General features: G+C 36.2%; 1 protein-coding gene across 9 annotated transcripts in view; it reads right to left on the bottom strand.

The window, feature by feature from the left end:
• CYLD (CYLD lysine 63 deubiquitinase) overlaps positions 1 to 17,576 on the bottom strand; it is a 72,681-nt gene that overhangs the window by 16,472 nt on the left and 38,633 nt on the right. For 8 of the 9 annotated variants that reach the window (XR_008665266.1, XM_055331745.1, XM_055331750.1 and 5 more), the window contains 6 exons: positions 13,711 to 13,809; positions 12,008 to 12,124; positions 5,231 to 5,610; positions 4,182 to 4,347; positions 3,142 to 3,283; positions 1,772 to 1,894 (listed from right to left, as the gene is read on the bottom strand). Coding sequence is in view for 8 of the 9 variants with exons in the window: in XM_055331745.1 (XP_055187720.1) it covers positions 1,772 to 1,894; positions 3,142 to 3,283; positions 4,182 to 4,347; positions 5,231 to 5,610; positions 12,008 to 12,124; positions 13,711 to 13,809 (1,027 nt within the window). In the remaining variant the exon portion in view is untranslated. The remainder of the gene's footprint in view (positions 1 to 1,771; positions 1,895 to 3,141; positions 3,284 to 4,181; positions 4,348 to 5,230; positions 5,611 to 12,007; positions 12,125 to 13,710; positions 13,810 to 17,576) is intronic. The other variant, XM_055331748.1, reaches the window with a different exon arrangement.

The following is a 17,576-nucleotide window of genomic DNA, read 5'->3' as shown; positions in this document are numbered from 1 at the left end:
ATCGCCAAAGGGAATGCTAAAGAGCCTTGATAAGAAACTGAAAATGGAAAAGGTACAATCAAAACAGTCAACATGTATATGACATTGTCTCTCATCTTTGAATACAGGACACATTCAGTACATTCCACAGTGATCCCTGACAAAATTCTAAAACTAAAAATGCCTTTGGAAGAAACATGAGAAGTCCACGCAGGTTTAACAAGAGCAAGTCAAAAGTAGCTAATCTAATATCCATTTTGTATATTGACTATTCATTCACTCATCAACTCTCTGCAACCAACATACACTGAGCATCCACCGCTTACACAGTAATCTAACCTGTCAGCCACTGGGAATACAAAAATGAATTAGGTGGTAAAACAGGGTCTCTGCCTTTGAGGAGTTTGAGACAGAGAAAACAGAGGTTTCAGTACCAAATAAAACCAGTCAGCTTTAATAGATAGGAATGCTGCAGACACAGGGAATCTTGATCACAGGGTATCTGCCAAGGTCCTTGTTGTGGACAGGAACAACAGCCCGGTTAATCGTGATTCTTAACTGGTTGGAAAACAGTATCCAAATAATGTCTATTAATGGTCTGATGGTATTTGGGAAGGAAGAAGGAAGTGGTCACATGGCCTAGAGTTTTGAATTTGATCTATCTTGTTCCATTTTCAATTACTTGGAGGAAGAAATGGACAGTAAATTTAAAAATCTGCATCAGATAAAATAACTGATGTCAAAATCAAGACTCAATTATCTTATGGGGTGAAAACTCAAGTCATTTTCATCATTACAGAATGTAAAGAAAAGATATAAGGAGGGAGATTTATTTGCTTATAATTGACTTTCCTAGCCATGTGATACAGTAGGCCATTCTGCGTGCCCTTTATTGTTCAATCTTCTGCATTCTGTCATCAAAAGTTCACATCAAACTATTTTTAAATTTTAATCATTAAATAAGAAAAGGGTCTCAAGATTTAAATGAGTACAGACTTAATGTGGACTTTAAATTGCATAGTTTGCTCTCTATATTCCTGAGTGAACAGATTTCTTTCATAGTCTAGGGACCTAACTCTTCATAGTTTAAATTTTAAACTGTGATATTATCCCACATTCACTACCACCACTTATGAAATGTCTTTACTAGAGGTCTCGTAACTTAACCTTGTATCATCACAAATCACTTCTTCGTGACCAAAGAACAACATATTTGTAATTCATAAACTAAGAAATGATCAAAATATCATTTTTAAAGGAATGTGCAGGGAGGCCTAACTATATTCCTTTAACCAAGAAATGTGTTAATAAAATATATTTCATCTTTTCTAATGCTAGACTATTAAATACTAGCTATTCTACAAATTAAAATTTTCTTTTGCTTTTTTTTTTTTCAGATAAAATTAAGTTTCAGAAGCCAAACTCCGCAATTAGCCCAGAGAGCATGACCGTTGTTAGGGATACTGCTAGAATGAACTATCATAGAAAATAAGAGTACCTTGCACTTTTTATCAACTTTTCTAAACCTGCTGCAATCACTAAATTGGACAATACTAAAATGGTTTCATCATTTTATGGCATACACTATATACTACACCTTAACCAGATTTAATAAATTAAATAGGTAAAGGCAGTAAAGGTTAAAAAGTTAAGGCAGTAAAGGTTCAGTCATCCTACTTCACCAAGAGAACAATTTTTCACCCATGAAAACAGGTATAAGTTAATTACTACCTCGGAAAACCATAAATAGGACATCATCTAAAAGCAAAATAATGATAGATCTTCTACTTACATTCGCAGAGGATTAACAATTTCTGTCCTCAGTAGCTCCTGAGTTTCACTATAATATCCTACATCATTCTTTTCTTTAGGTCTAAGTAACACAGTGTCCAGAACAGAACTAAAAGCAAACAAGCTGTAAAATAAAAGGAATATTTTTCCTCATGCTGTATGCATATTACAGACACTAAACAGAATACTACAAAAATACCAAACAGATACTAAAATGATACTTTCTGGAAACAGAAGACTAAAAAGAATGAGAAGAGAAAAAACACAAAGTCTGCAGAACAAGAAACATACAAACGCATGCTTTCTGCTAACACAGGTACCAGAGACACCCCTCTTAAGGTTCCCATGGTTCAATCATCAGGGTCTAGAGCTCCTTCAAGATGAAAAGACCAATACTGAGAAAGAAAACTCCAGATTGACAGTGTTAAAGGATAAAAATAAGCCTTGAGTATATCAAGAGAACTTCTTTGCAAAAGCTGAAAAGGGGCCTACAAATCTGAGTCAAAGTAGAAGCAGACCTCAGAGGAGGAAGTTTGAAACTACTTCCCAATGCAGACACAGGACACAATATAAAACCCACTCTAGATACCATACTTCTCTCTCCCCACACCCCTTTACAGAGATGGAAATTTCTTTAAATGCCAAAGTCACTTGTGAAGGACTAACACTGGTGACTTGCTGGGATCAAAGACCAAGGAATTTTGGCTAATACAAATTTTTATCAGGAAATCTACAAAGTCTCATATCAGTTCAGTAGGGCTTGTTTTTGTCTACACACCTAAGAGATGTACAGTATCCTGCCAAAAAGAATGGCCCACCATTTTTATTCTTCTCCCCACTTTTAAAATTTGAACACCCCATTAACTTCCTAATTCTTACAACGTGACTGTATAGAGCTGGCTAGTTACACTCAACTGGCAGCGTATGTGGCTTGATCTCAATGTAAAGCCTCTTGCCATGTTAAGTCATTCAACTTTGGAATAAACTACATATACAACGGCAATTATTTTCTACTGAAAATAATTCTTTAAAATTAATTCATTCAATCCATGATTTCCCAGACACCCTCAAAACATCTGCCCCCCCATAACACTATCACTGTTACTCCTTACTCACCACATTACTTTTGTATTAATTTTTTGGATATGAGCACATGAGACCGACCATGTTCAAAAGCTTCCAAAGGCTATAATGAAATGTAAATCTCCCTTTCTTTCTTGTTCCCCAGCTACCCAGTTTCTTTATTCAAAGGCAATTAGCAGTTTCTTTCATGCACATGCAACAGGCACACACACGGATGCTCATACACACATCTCTGTATGTATTCTCCCCCATAGAACTATAGTCCTATTGCATTTATTTGAAACTTACCAGAATAAGGTTGAGTCTAAGTAACAAGAATTGTAATGCCCCTGGATACCCTTCTTCTTTCCAATCATTATCTCTAAACCTTCTTTTTCCATTTTGGGTGGGGTATTTTCTTCCACTACTTCACTCAAGTAGCCGCCAAATGCTGCAAACATAAAAATGAAAATGCTAAGTTCCCTTTTTAATTATTACAATATGTATTCCCATGTATTTCATCATTTTAAAATACATTTTTGTATTCTGAGGTAAAACTTGTTTCATGACTTAAAACTAAGTTAAAACTAGGTTTGGGTTCACTGCTCTTCAGCTTGGCTTGTAAAAATGTTCATTTCAACCTCACTCCCTCCACCATTTAAAAAAGACGTTAGAGTATTAAGTAATGTATAAAAAGAATCTGCCAAGTTAAAATACTTTGTGCCCCAAATATTTTATTTGTCTGAGATGTTTCATCTTTAAGTCAGAAAACAAAAAATTCCACAATACTACTTCAACTGTAATGAAAAAATATTTTCCATAAAGATGGCTTTCCTGTTGATAGTCACTTAACTGTCAAAATGCTTCACAACTATTACCCAAAACTGGAAAGAGACAACTTCAGGAAACTGTCACCCGTTATGAATGTTGAGGGGACCTGTCCTCTATCAATTAGTCTAGGACTACATCATATAATAATGCTGATTTTGTAAGATATGCTTATTGGTGTACTTAATCCTTCAAGAGAGGGTAGTCCGTGCCCAAGGAAGGCCCCATTTCAATTTTTACCTCTGTGTTTTTAAAAATTAAATGTTAGTGGCCAATAAGAAGGGAAAAAAGTAAGTCTCACTATTTTTCACTTTCCAAATCTCATTTTTTTCCTGCCTGATACTTTGTCCAAAAGTCCCCTCTTGGGACAACTGTAACTTTCTTGTTACTAAGTAGCAATTTTTGCTGATTGACTGGCCAATGAACATCCAGGAAAAATACATTTTAATGTATGTTACTGCCGCCTACTGCAGAATGGCCTGAGATCAGAAGCAGGTGAGTAAATGAAAAGTGTCCCATACCTAGAGAGTTGCAGCGCTCGATCTGATTGGAAACTGGCTGCAGAGACGCAAACCTGGAGTCTGGCCTGCAGCTCTTCAGTTTAACAAACAGTGCCTTCTTCAGGGCACAGGTGAAGTATCGGGTGCCCCTGAAGGTTCCATCTGTACAGCCTGCACACTCATCTTCCTGAAAAAGAAATGCTTCAGGATGTGCTATTCTGCACCATGCACCTGAGTACACAAGGAATGGAGGTTTCTATTCCATGGCTCACTCTTTCTCAGAATTCCCTCATCACGCTCGTCCCAAGAACTCCATCAGGAAAGAGGGGATCAACTAACCAGTGCTTCAGCTCACAACTCATCATTTAAGAGATTAATTCTTTAATCCAGACTGAAGTCCTCAATGTATTTTCTTCCAGAATGTAGGCTTATGCCTTCCCTGATTAACAGGTTCTCCTGCACCATTTCCACAAGTACTGAAAACTAAGGGGCACGGGTGATTTATTTAACAACCTTCCCCTTCCCCAAAAGTAGCCTTTGCTAGCATACAAATGAATTTTTAAGAAATATATTTTATAAGTAAAAGTTAATTGTACTCAAATTATGCTCTCCAGATCATGAAAGGCCAAACGATATGCTTTCCCAATCTCCAAAGGCAAAATTTTTCCCTCTAAAAAGATCTCAAAAAAAATCTCTAACAATGGCAATTAATCTTAAAACCGATGAAATAAGTATTAGAACTGACTGATGGAGAGAGATTGAGGAAGAAAAAGACAGCCAATAAGATTTGTTTTCCTTACTGTATTCTGTTGAATATAATGAGCCTAAACACAGTGGCCTAAAAATCTGTTTCCATTACTTGAACATAGATCAATTATCATGGGGAACAAGTGGGTCAGCTGCTTCAGGGGTGGCAAAGAAGCCAGATGACACGGTAATAACATTTTTCTCTAGTGATGCCTTTTTTGACAAATAAAACATTTTGACCAAAAAAAAGCATAAAAGGGGGAAAAAACTACACAAAACTCCAGATAGAGAAGAATTGCGATTTTTAAGTCAAATTAAATTACCAGTTCCAGTCCAGCTAGCACTTCATTGAGTCCTGGTGGCTGACCGATCCAACGGATTACCCCATAGAAAGGGGGATTCTCTTTAACTTCAGCCAGAGAGCCCACTTCCAGACCATGTGAGTTCCCAGAAGTCATGGCCAAGGGGGGACTCTCCTGGACAGGTGCATTGTTTAGCTCTCCCATCACAGACTGAACTGACAGAGAGAGTGGACTGTGGCCAATACTTCCATTGGTATTTGGCATCTTTGTCAAACTGAACGGTAAAGAGTGAAATCTGTTTTCGGTGGATAATGAGTTCATAGAAGGAGGTTGCAGTGGTGGTGAAGCGTGTCCAAAGTCTGGAGATATCTCTGTAAGTGATTTTGCAGGGTCTTCAGCAACTATAAAAAAATTATCCTTATTTAGAGAAATGTATTCAAGAATATTAAATACATCCACATCTCTAAGAATTAATATACACATCTAGACCAGCTGTCCATTTGACTTTAGGATTCTTGTAAGCATTGCACACTTAATCTCTCCAAAGCAGTAATCTACATTCTCCTCCCACCTCCAGATTTTTCTACATCAGTAAATAGCACCCAACTGCTCAAACCAAAAAAAACTATTATTGATTAGTATTAAATAGGTGATACTTTTTTTCCATAATACAATAGTTAGAAAACAATACAAATAAAAATACCAAAAGATTTAGAAAGATACTTCTAAATAACTAAAGAATCAAAACAGAAATGATTACATAAATTTATTTATTTGGGAGAGAGACAGAGAGAGAGTACAAACAGGGGGAAGGGATAGAGGGAGAAGGAGACTCCCTGCTGAGCAGGGAGCCCAATGTGGGGCTCAATCCCAGGATCCTGGGATCATGGCCTGAGCTTAACCAACTAAACCATCCAGGTGCTCCAATGATGTAAATTTTTAAAATAAAAAGAGAGAGAAATAAAGAAGCAACAAATGCTTGTGGAACAGTACTTACAAAGGAAATTTATAGATGTAATAGTTTATTTTAGGAAAGAACATTAAAGAACTCAAAATACAACTGAGGAAGTTAGAACAGAGTAACCTCCCAAAAAGCAGTCAAGAGGAAAGAATAAATACAAAACAGAAATTAATGAAAGAGAAGATAAACACAGTAAAGAGGATCAAAACCAGAATAAATTTACAAAAGCAGAAAATAATTTAAAAGAAAACACACACACAAAAAGAAAACCAAAGCCAAAATTTATTTCCTTAAGATAATGAAAACAGATGCCAGGCAGGCACTACAGATCAGTGGGGAAAGAATGAACTTTTCAATAAATAATATTGAGATAATCAGTTATCAGTACTTCAAAAAAATTTAAATTGGACTTGTACTGCATGCTCCATACAAAAATCACTTTCGGGTGGCTTAAAGACAAATGTGAAAGGTAAAACCATAAACTTCTGGAAGACAATATAGAAGAATGTTCTTTATGATTTTAGAACAGAGAGAAATTTCTTGAACATAAGTATATAAGCCGTAAAGGAAAAGATATCGAATATGAACACATTAAAATGGAGCTACTTATTCATTAAAAGGCACCTTAGCAAGAGTGAAAACATGAACTGAACAAATAGAAAACACTTATATATATCTGACAAAGGATTAAAATTGGACAAAATGCTATAAATCAATATAAAAAGATAAAAAAAACTAGGAAAGATGAATAAAGGGCTTGAAAAGGCAACTCAGAAGAAGATACCCCAAATAATCAACACATCAGTGAAAAGATTCTTGCCCTCACAAGTGGATAAAAGAAGTCAAAAGCAACATGAGATACCATTTCAAAAGTTCAAGGTTTTAGAACACTAACTAATGGTAAGGATGAAGAGCAAATGATACCCTCACACAATGTTGATGGGAGTATAAACTGGTACAACTACTCTGGGAACGTGTAACATGATTCAGTAAAGGAAAGATGTCCATTTGACATGACCCAGTAAATGCATTCCTAGGTATACAGCCTAGACACATAAGAATGTTAATAGCAGGGCTGTTAATAATGGCAGGAAAATAAGAATTCAAATGCCCATCGGTGGTTGATTAGAGATGTATATTATGGTATATTTAGACAGTAATGGAATGAAACATAATGGAACACTATAGAGCAATGAAAACAAATAAATTATAATCTATTACTAGTGTGGTGAATCTCTAGAACATAACACTGAGGGGATATCACAAAATACATAGAATCTGATTCTTTTATATGAAGCTCAGAAACATGCACAACTAACAGTATACTGTTTAAATAAACAAACTCATAAGACTATCATGAAAACCAAGAGAATGATGAACAGTAAATTAAAGGTGACAGAAGCTCAGAGGAGAGCATGAAGGAAAGGGTTCTAGGAAGCAGCACCAAGGGAATTTCAAAGGTAATAATAATGATTTTTTTCTTCAAGTGAGTCGTGACTATATGGGTGTTTGCTGTGCTTTGTACCTTATTGTTCTATATACTTCATCCATTTAAAATTCTTTGGAAGTGATATTTAATATAGGCATTTTAAGTTATTCTTTTCTTTCTTAAACACTCAACCTCAAGCCCAAAACCCAAATCTGTAAAGCATTGGGTTCTGTCTCCAAAACATATTTCAAATCCATCCTCTCTTCTTCACCTCTACTATCTCCCTAATTCAAGCCACCATTGTCTTTCACCCTATAACCAGTGTCTCTCCTGGTCTGTCCCCGCTTGTCCCTCTCCAAACTAATCACCATACACCTCTAAGAGAGATCTTTTTAAAATTAAAGATTTTACATGATCTTATATCACTCCCCTATTTAAAAACTTCCAATAGTTTCCCAGAGTTTTTATGATAAATACTACATTTCTCACTGATATCAACAAAGTCCTAGATGACCTAGCTCCCACCTACCGATACAAATTCATTTCCACACCTATTTTCCTTGCTCACCATGCTGTAGCCACTCTGGCCTACTTTCCTTTCCTCAAATACTCTTTCTTGCCTCAGGTCTTTGCTTTTCCTCTCTCCTCTGCCTTGAATGCTCTTCCTACTTCTTTCCCCGACAGGTTCATTCACATCATCCAGATCTCAACCCAAATACCCTTCCCTCAAAGGGACTTCTCCAATACAGTATGGTAGCTGGCTCCCCACTGGTTGCTTCATTTCCTTCACTGCATGTGTCACAATCAATTATTACCTTGTCTATCTATATATTTACTATCTGTCATACCAACCAGAACATAAGCAAGAGGAGGAATTCTGTAGGCTTTTTCATGTTTTTTCATGAGGCTTCACGGGTGAATCTGCAGCACTTGGTATAGCCGCTAACACAAGAAAATACTCAAGGTTTAAGAAAAAAAGTGAATACACAAATCAAATGTTGTAGGGAAAAAAAACTTTTTAAATATATCAATGAAATTAGTTATGGAAAAGAAATGTTCTTTCACACTGAAATTACTTCTATTTTCTAATTTAAAGATGAAGGCCTACTCCATATAGATCTCATGACTTTATAGATCCCATTTAGGACCCACATACTTACAAACACTTAGTATACAACATCAGACTAGAAGCAAGACCTTAAAAATATTCTACTACTACAGAAACTGTATGAAAGTAAAGTTATTGCCTAAACTTGAAGAATTAATGTCACCTAGATTATGACAAACCCTCGGTATTACTAGTTTCCTTTCCTTAGAAAGAAAGCAGTTCATAGGAAAAGGATTCGCAAAGCTACCAGTAACAACAGGGGGACAGAGTGGGGCTGCCCCACGGCCACTGTGGATGGTTGCCTGCCAAGATACTTGAGAGAGCTGGTAACTGCTAACATATGGGCCAAATCTTAACACAACTAGTCTACTGGGAGACAGAATCTCTTGAAGAAGCACCATTTAAGGAAGCTTCCTGCTCTACGGCTAGGAAGAATTCTTGGGGATAAGGCCCTGTCTACCCTCACAACATCCTACCCAAGCAGAAATGAAGGTACAAGAAGACAAAATCAGAGATCTCAACTCAAATCATTTCCCATGAGTATCTAAGCCCAAGTGATGAAACAGCAGACTTGGACATTGGTGTATGTATAATATACATTTGTGTGTATATAACCTAAATAATCCAGGCAATAGCTAAAAAGTCACTATAGAGTCCTACAGTTCTTGTAACTTCTTATTTAGATTTAATTTGCACACAATTACTAAATGTACTCCATGCCAAGCCCTGTGCGAGGCACTTGGAACTCCAGTCTGGCAGAGGAAACAGGCGACAAACAATTATGATGGCACCTCACCTAACCAAGGAGAGGCAGGGAAGGCTTCCAGGAGAAAATAATACCCAAGCTGAGATTGAACAGATGGATACAAGTAAGCCTAAGCACGGAGTGGGAGGAACAGGAAGAAGGACTTCCAGGCAAGAGGTACAACAGGCGCCACGAAAAGAGAAAGTATGGCACGTTCCAAAATGGCTCCACTCCAAGCATGGCTAGAGCAGGGATGCAGGACAAATGACAGAGACAAGTAAGAAGTCATGCCATAAAAGGGTCCAACAAGCTAAAGTGAGGAATATGGATTTTTATGTTCAAGGGCTAGGAGAAAATTAATAGACATAAAGCAAAGGAGAGACACAAGCAGATACATCTGCAGAAAAAATCAACCAGAAAGTAATGTGAAGAGAAACACAGTGTAGTGATCAAAAGCGTCAGTTCTGGCGTCGAGCAGACTTGGGTTGGAACACTGGCACCACTACAACTAGCTGTGTGGCCTTGGGCAAGGTATCTAACCACTGTAACAAAAGAAAAAGCAAAAATATCTACCTCACAAAATTGGTATGAGGACAAAGTAATGCATACAAAGCATGTAACACCATGTCTAGTGTATACAGTAAGTCATCAAGAAACGTCAACTTCAGTGATGATGGTAGTGATGATAAGGATGATGGTGATGACAGTCATTCAGAATAAATTCAGAAGAAAAAAGGGTGAAGCAGATGAACCAGCTGAAAGGCCATTATATTAACTAGACAGCAATAATAGATCTGAACTAAGGCAGTGCTTACATAAATGAAGAATATGAGAAAGATTCTAGTGATACTGAAGAGGAGAAGCTCCAGGAAACTTGGTGACAAGTGGATGTGACTAATGAGAGAGAGAAGTCCAAGATGAAACCCAAACTTCCATTTTTGGCAACCAAACTCATGTCTCCATTTCCTCACTCCACAGAAGCATAACCAACCGAGGTCATTGATAGCTTCCTTTGGCCAAATCCATTGATAGCTCCTTGGCTTCTTGACCCAACAACCTGCTGGTTTTCCTCAGCTCCTTCCAGTGGCTTTTTCTCTGTCTCCTCTGTCTCCCACCCACTAAATTCCTTGGGACTCAGTCTCATTCCCACACTCGCCCCCCACCACTCTCTATTCGGGCCATAGTATTCACAGGACTTTAATCACCAGATATGTGGGGGCAACTTGCATATTTACTTCTCCAGCTCTTAACTCTTCTAAGCTCTGGACCTAAATATCCAACTATCTACTTGACTCCAGATCAACTCTGGATATTTAAGAGGTCCCTGGAGCTCAACATTGTCAAAATCAAATTCATTACCTTCCTCTACAATTGCTGAAGTCTGCAAGCCAGAAAACCAGGAGTATCATCAATGCCTCTTTCTTCCTCAGCTCTCACTTTCAGCCTGAGTCTTATCAATTCACTTCCTAAAGATGTCCGACACCATCCACTTCCCCCCATCTCTTCCCCAACAAGCCTCGCCCTAGCTGCTATAATCTATTTCTGAGCCCTGCAACAACCTTCAATGGTGCCCTCATACCCACATGGTCCCTGTTTCAAGCCACTGTCCCCCATGCAGCCAGAATGATTTTCAAAAGGCAAACTTGGTCATGTCACCCCTTGCTGAAAATCCTTCAGTGGCTTCCCATTCCCTTTAAATAGGGCACACCAGGCTCCACATGCCCTGGCCCTGTAAGCCTTTCTCATAAAATGTTATGCTTCTCTCTTTGTTCTAGCTACTCTGGCTCTTTTTAGTCCTTGGCAAACACAGGTTCCATTTTTCCACAAGACCTTTACATACGCTATTCCCTCTGCCGAAAAGGTTCTTTGTCCCTTTTCACTGTGTTATCCTACGCTCCTCTGGAAAACTGAAACTGTGCTGCTTCCTCAGAGAAACATCCTTGAGCCCCTGTAAGTAAAATCCACCTTTAATACACTTTAATGGCATCATGTGACTTCACTGCACTCATCCTGATTGCAATTCTCTGTTCTGTCATGGTCTGATTAATGTTTGCTTTAACAACTTGATCATAAATTCAGAATGGGCAAGGACCATATCTATTTTTCACTCACCATCGTAACCCCTGTGCCTAGAAGACTGTCTGGCACATAGTAAGCACTCAATAAATATTTACTGAAGAGATGAACAAAGAAAATAACCAGAAGAAAAAGATGTTCCTAAACCAAGGAAAGGCAAAAAAGGAGTGTTTAAAGAGGTAAGAAAGACCCAGACAGGAAAGACTTTAAATGATTCAACTGATTTGAGAGATCTACCCTAAAGATCAGCTAAGAGAAGAAAACGAGCTACTAATACATTTTCTGAATGTTATCTTAATCTGACAGGCAGTGCAGTTCTAATTGTATACAATATTTTAGTTCAGCCACATTACTAAAAAAATGGCATACTCGTTTTGTTTCCAAAAATTAGATATTCTGGTGAAAAGCCTTTTTTCTTTTTTTTCCTGATGAGTTAAAGGGAGAGGATCATTATAAAGAACACTAAAATTATAGATTACCTTCATCAATGTACCATGTGTTTTTTGATTTGGATTGTGGTTGTGAGTCAACAGAAGATCCATTTAAAGTATAAAATAATTCAGATCTGTTTCTATTTCCAGGGTCTGAGGTAGATCCTATGGATCAAGAAAAGTTCCTTTTAAAAATAAAGTCAATATGGTGTGAAAGCTTTTCCCTAAGAGAAATTAACATGCATACAGTGTTAACAATTGCTTAAGAAAGCAACACATGTATAAAACACGATGTATTTTACTAGCGTTTTCAACCACTTTGGCAACGTCCAAAAAACAGATAACCATTTTGGCAATGTGAAAAAATTCTTCCACCCAAGAATCAATATAGGAAAGGAACAGGAGGAAGTTAAAAGTCTGTTAAAAAGAAAAAGAAAAGTCTGCTATTGTTTTTTTAAAAGACAAACAGCTTTTAAAAATTATTTCATCTATTATGACTTATTTCCAAATGTTCAACATCAGCATTCCCCAATTTCATGTGATGAACCTGTTGGCTCCCAAATTTAACCTGTTATTTTAAAATAGTTCCTTTCAGAAGAGGGTAATCTTCAAATGTTGTATGCATAAATCAGTGCACAAATTAAGTTTAAAAAATTTGAAGAGTTTGGAATTCTTGGTCATCAAATTTCTTGCTTCGTTTCATGTCTTTTAAAACATGAAGCAGTATTATTATTTTTTACATTAGACTTATTAAAGTAAGAAAGAATTAGTGTAGCCCTGTCACAGACATTTCTAGACCTTACCCTGCCTCAGTACTTAAGAAGACACAATGTAGGTGAGAACAGGGGGTTTCTAGAACCCATACAAAATCTGATTTATTTTTCCAATTTAAAGTAGATAGTTCTATATTTTATGCTTATAACTAGGATCTGCTACAACACAAGTAATGTACATGTCTTCAGAAAATCTGTAAGCTATTTATATTTAAGTGAGAATAACAAGTGTGAGCTACCCTATCTAGATCCATAAGTTAACATAAAACATAACTTTTACTTGTGTATCCTATTTAATCCTAAATCTCCCAGGGTCCAGTGTCACATAAACTACTTCTTAAAATACAATTTTCTTTAAAACGAGCCAAAGTAGTTTTGTTCACCAGATAACTGAGGAAAAAATATCCTGCTCCTAACCCACATCTGAGTTAACAAACATTCTTACAGCTTTTTAAATGAGCTGTTTAGCTTGTATAACTACCATCCGTTAAAACTATGAAATATGTAGAAGCTAAAGAAAAAAAGCTAAGAACTCCACATGCATTGTGAGGGAGTTTCTGGAAGAGAGACAGAATTTTTTGCTTAGCAGTTTGGAATTTATCTTGTGCCATATTTTGTTAGCAAAATCCACATAATTACTCTCTATATACTTAACCCTCTATAACATTATCCAGATACAATTCTTTTGCACAGTTGCAACTCTAAACTTTACATACAAATGTTGCAATTCGGGGGGGGGGGGGTTGTCCAAAAACCAGCTGATACAAACCAACAAAAGACACAGGTCCTTACAGAAAACTTTTCATCAACTGCAAACGGTTGGGAACTCTTTGACTTAAGTCAGAGCACCTATAAAAATTTTTAAGTAAAATACTAGAACTGTATGGAAGAAGAGAGCCTACATCTACATTAAGGAGTAAAGCCTTTCAACCTTCTTTCAGTGCTATGGCAAATCTCATATCACATACTGACCCATACCTGTGGCCTTTGGTTTATTATGACTGGAGGAACCTTTGTCCCCAACACCTCTTGACATAAAGGCAAGTTTGGGAGGCCTCCTTTCCTGTGTCACGCTATCTGAAACAGTAAACATATTTTTTAAGGATAAAAGCAAATTCTTATAGAAGAGAAACAAGTGAGCAAACAAGGACAACGACAACCAAAAAAACCCTCTTTCCTACAAAAAAGCAGCATTTTCACAGATTTATGAATTTTTAAAGGTCAACCCAAGGATTGAGAGTATACCAGAAAAAAAAAAATCAATGCTGTACTTTAAAATGTAATTTCTACAAGAAAATACAACCCTAATACAATTCAGCTAAGTATTTTAACTTCTTGAAAATTTAATCACTTTTAGTCAGCATTATTTGATGTGTTAAAACACTACAGAGAATACTCTACTCAGCCTTTTGCAATAGTTTCCCAATTGGTATCCCGAGAACGCCCAGGGGGTTATAAGTGTTCTACACTCATATTTCCAGAAGATGCTGAGATAGACAAAGGTACACAAATTTCTTTACTGCATAATACCAGATCCTTTAATATGCTAATGTGCATTATGAACCTCTCAAAGAGGGATATAGTAAACTTATTTTATAATATTTTTTGTCCCACTCTCCTAAGCATCTCAGATTAATGTATTTCATGGAACACAGTCTGGAAAAAAATCTATTTAGAAATATGTAGCAGTTTTTAAAAATCATGTAAGTTAAGAATAACACTGACAAGTATACAAACATGTACACATATAAACAGGAAAAATGCAGAGAACTATGCATAGATTAATGAAGGAGTAATATTTCTGAAGAAAACACTCAAATCTTCTTTTTGGAATACAGGTGTAATAAATTTGTTTTTAATACACAGACCACTCTCAACCTTAAAGGCCAGCAATTTTTATAAGATATTCACAAATACTGATCAGGCAAATGTGGAAAGTCAATCTGGAATGTTTTTCCCCTGGAAATTTTAACAACACATCTATAAAGTCCAACATGACACTCAGAAATCATACCTGATAAAGCTGTGTATCAGCAAAAAACGATAGCACCCACAGTGGATTTTTGAGAACAGAAGGAAAAAAATAGGAAAATTTTTACATTTTAAACACAAGGAAAAGGCTACTTTTTTAGAAAAAGGAAATAATACTGAATTAATTATATATAAATCATGCTTGGTAATGTATATAAATCACAGTTGGAGGGGAAAAAGATTGCAGTGTTAAACTATATCTTAAATGTGTCAGAATATGATCAAATGAAAAATTATTTTAATTAAAAAATTACACTAAGTAACCATGATTGCAACCAAGTGATATAATAGTTAAGCTATTTACTAATACTTTAATGATGTTGCTATTCAAGTATCTCCAGGTATAGATGACAGCTATTGTGGAAGGTAAAATTTTTTAGTCACTGGCAAAAGTTCTCAAATGATAGCATATAAATTGACTAAAGAAAACCAATTCCCACTATTAACTGTAACTAGCTACATGTAAGTCCATGTTAAAAAGATATGCACATGCATACTATAGCCTACATATGCGATGCAGTTAGTGGTGATTATAACAAAGGCAGCAAATGGTCTTAACTGAGGCAGCCTAGCAGTACCAGGGGGCCACATGGATAAGCCTCTGGTGACCATTCTGCTGGTGATTAGGGGAGGGCTCCAAAGACTGAGAATGCAGAGAGCACTGGAGTTGTAAACAGTGGTTATCCTCTGCCAAAGACTTTGAGGGAATGTCAAATGCTAATTTTGAGGAATAGATATTCCTACAGAACTCTATGCAGATGATGGGTCACATGCCACATTTAACTTGCCCTCCAGCAATGACATATCCATTTTGTTTCTTTGTCACTACTATGTTCAAGATCTAAAACCAAAGCCTTCTACCTTGAATGAATTTTAAAAGATCACCACACCACAAGAAAAGGTTAAGTATGGGAAAGTATAAGTGCTGCCAAAGTGAGAACAGTATGGAATAGTAAACAATTAATACATCCAGCAGACAATTCTGTGAAATTAAAACAATTCTGCTTAAGAGATATTAAGAGAGATAGCATGACAGGTTCACCAAATGGCATGTACAAAAATGTGCACAGCAGCCTTATTCAGAATAACCAAAAGCTGAAATAATCCATTCTACAGCAAAATAAACAAACTGTAATCTGTTCATACAGAATAGTACATAGTAATAAGAAAAGAGCAAATGCTGATATACACAACATGGACACTGGCTTGAGTAAAAGAAACCAGATGAAGAGTACCTATTACATATACAGAGCAGAACTACATTCAAAATGATGAAAGTATATACATATCCCCACAATAGCCAAGATCTGGAAGCAGCCTAAGTGTCTACCAGTGGATGAATGGATAAAGATGTGATACACACACACTCACACACACATACAGGATTACTCATCATTAAAAAAAAGAATGAAATCTTGCCACATGCAACAACATGAATAGACCTAGAAGGTACTATGCTAAGTTAAATACATCAGATAGAGAAAGGCGAATACTATATGATTTCACTTATACATAGAACCTAAAAAAACAAACAAGAAATAGACTCCTAGATACAGAGAACAAACTAGTAGTGGCCAAGGGTAGGGGGTGGTAGGCAGACAAAATAGGTAAAAGGGATAAAGAAGTACAAATTTGCAGATGTTAAAAAAAAAACTGCAGAGATGTAATGTACAGCATAGAGAATATAGTGAATAATATTAAAATAAATTTGGTGACAGATGGTAACTAGACCTATCATGGCAATCATTTTTTTTAGTAATGTATAAAAAAATACTGAATCACTATCTTATACAACTAAAACTAATATAATATTCTATACCAATTATAATTCAATAAAAATTTATAAAAACAGCAGCTCATTCATCATTCTTGTTAATTTAATCAGAAAAACAAAAATCTCTTGGAGAATCTTAGGTTGAAAATCATAACAATAAACTAGTGAACAATAACAATTAAACCACAAGAAATGTCTGTGAATTTGAATGAACCATTAAATTAAGAAAAATCACTTAACTGATGTACTGCTTAACATCATCAGCCACAAAAGCTAATTTAGACCCAAATGAGAGTTTAATATCCACAAAGAAAGCTACTAGAGAAAATATAAGTATACTTGGAGAAACTGAAGTATTATAAAAACAGATATCAAACATACTGTACATAACAACTACACAAAGATCTCTATGAGGGACGACTACTGATCAAAATAAATGTTTTCCTTATATATTAGATCATTTGAAATGAAAATTTGTTGGAAAAACATAGAAGGTCCCTCAGATGACATCAGGGTTGTACACTTATATCTAGTGCCTTCTTTTGGGCTCTATCTCATAGGAGCAGAAGTTCTGTCCATATAAACAACATTCAAGGTGATTCAGACTAGCAATCAATCTCTGTGGAAGGCCACTTAGCATTACATATCAGAATGTAAAATATACATACCCTTTGACCGGCAACTCTATTACCAGGAAGTTACCTTTTTAAAAATATCTTATGAATATTTTGTATGAATACGAGCAAAATATATCCCACTTAAATAATTGGATGAGTACAGATGGCATGGTGTTGAGAGAGAGAAACAATCCATGCAAGGACAGAATTAGTATCCAAAATGATCTTAAAATGCTGAAAGACTAGATAGCTCTGATGATATAAGTTTAACAGGGACAAATGCAAAGTCTTGCTGATGCCCTCCAAATCAACCATACAAGCACAGAATCAGAAGCAGAAGTACGCATGAACAAAACTGGAAATTTAAGTCAAGAGTAAGCTCAGTATTTGTTAATTCATTGATTTAAAGATGCATCCATTCA

Source organism: Nyctereutes procyonoides, unplaced genomic scaffold (genome assembly GCF_905146905.1).
Source record: "Nyctereutes procyonoides isolate TBG_1078 unplaced genomic scaffold, NYPRO_anot_genome, whole genome shotgun sequence".
Lineage (NCBI taxonomy): Eukaryota > Metazoa > Chordata > Mammalia > Carnivora > Canidae > Nyctereutes > Nyctereutes procyonoides.
The sequence above is the reverse complement of the archived record's forward strand: the minus strand, read 5'-3'. Positions and strand labels throughout refer to the sequence as shown.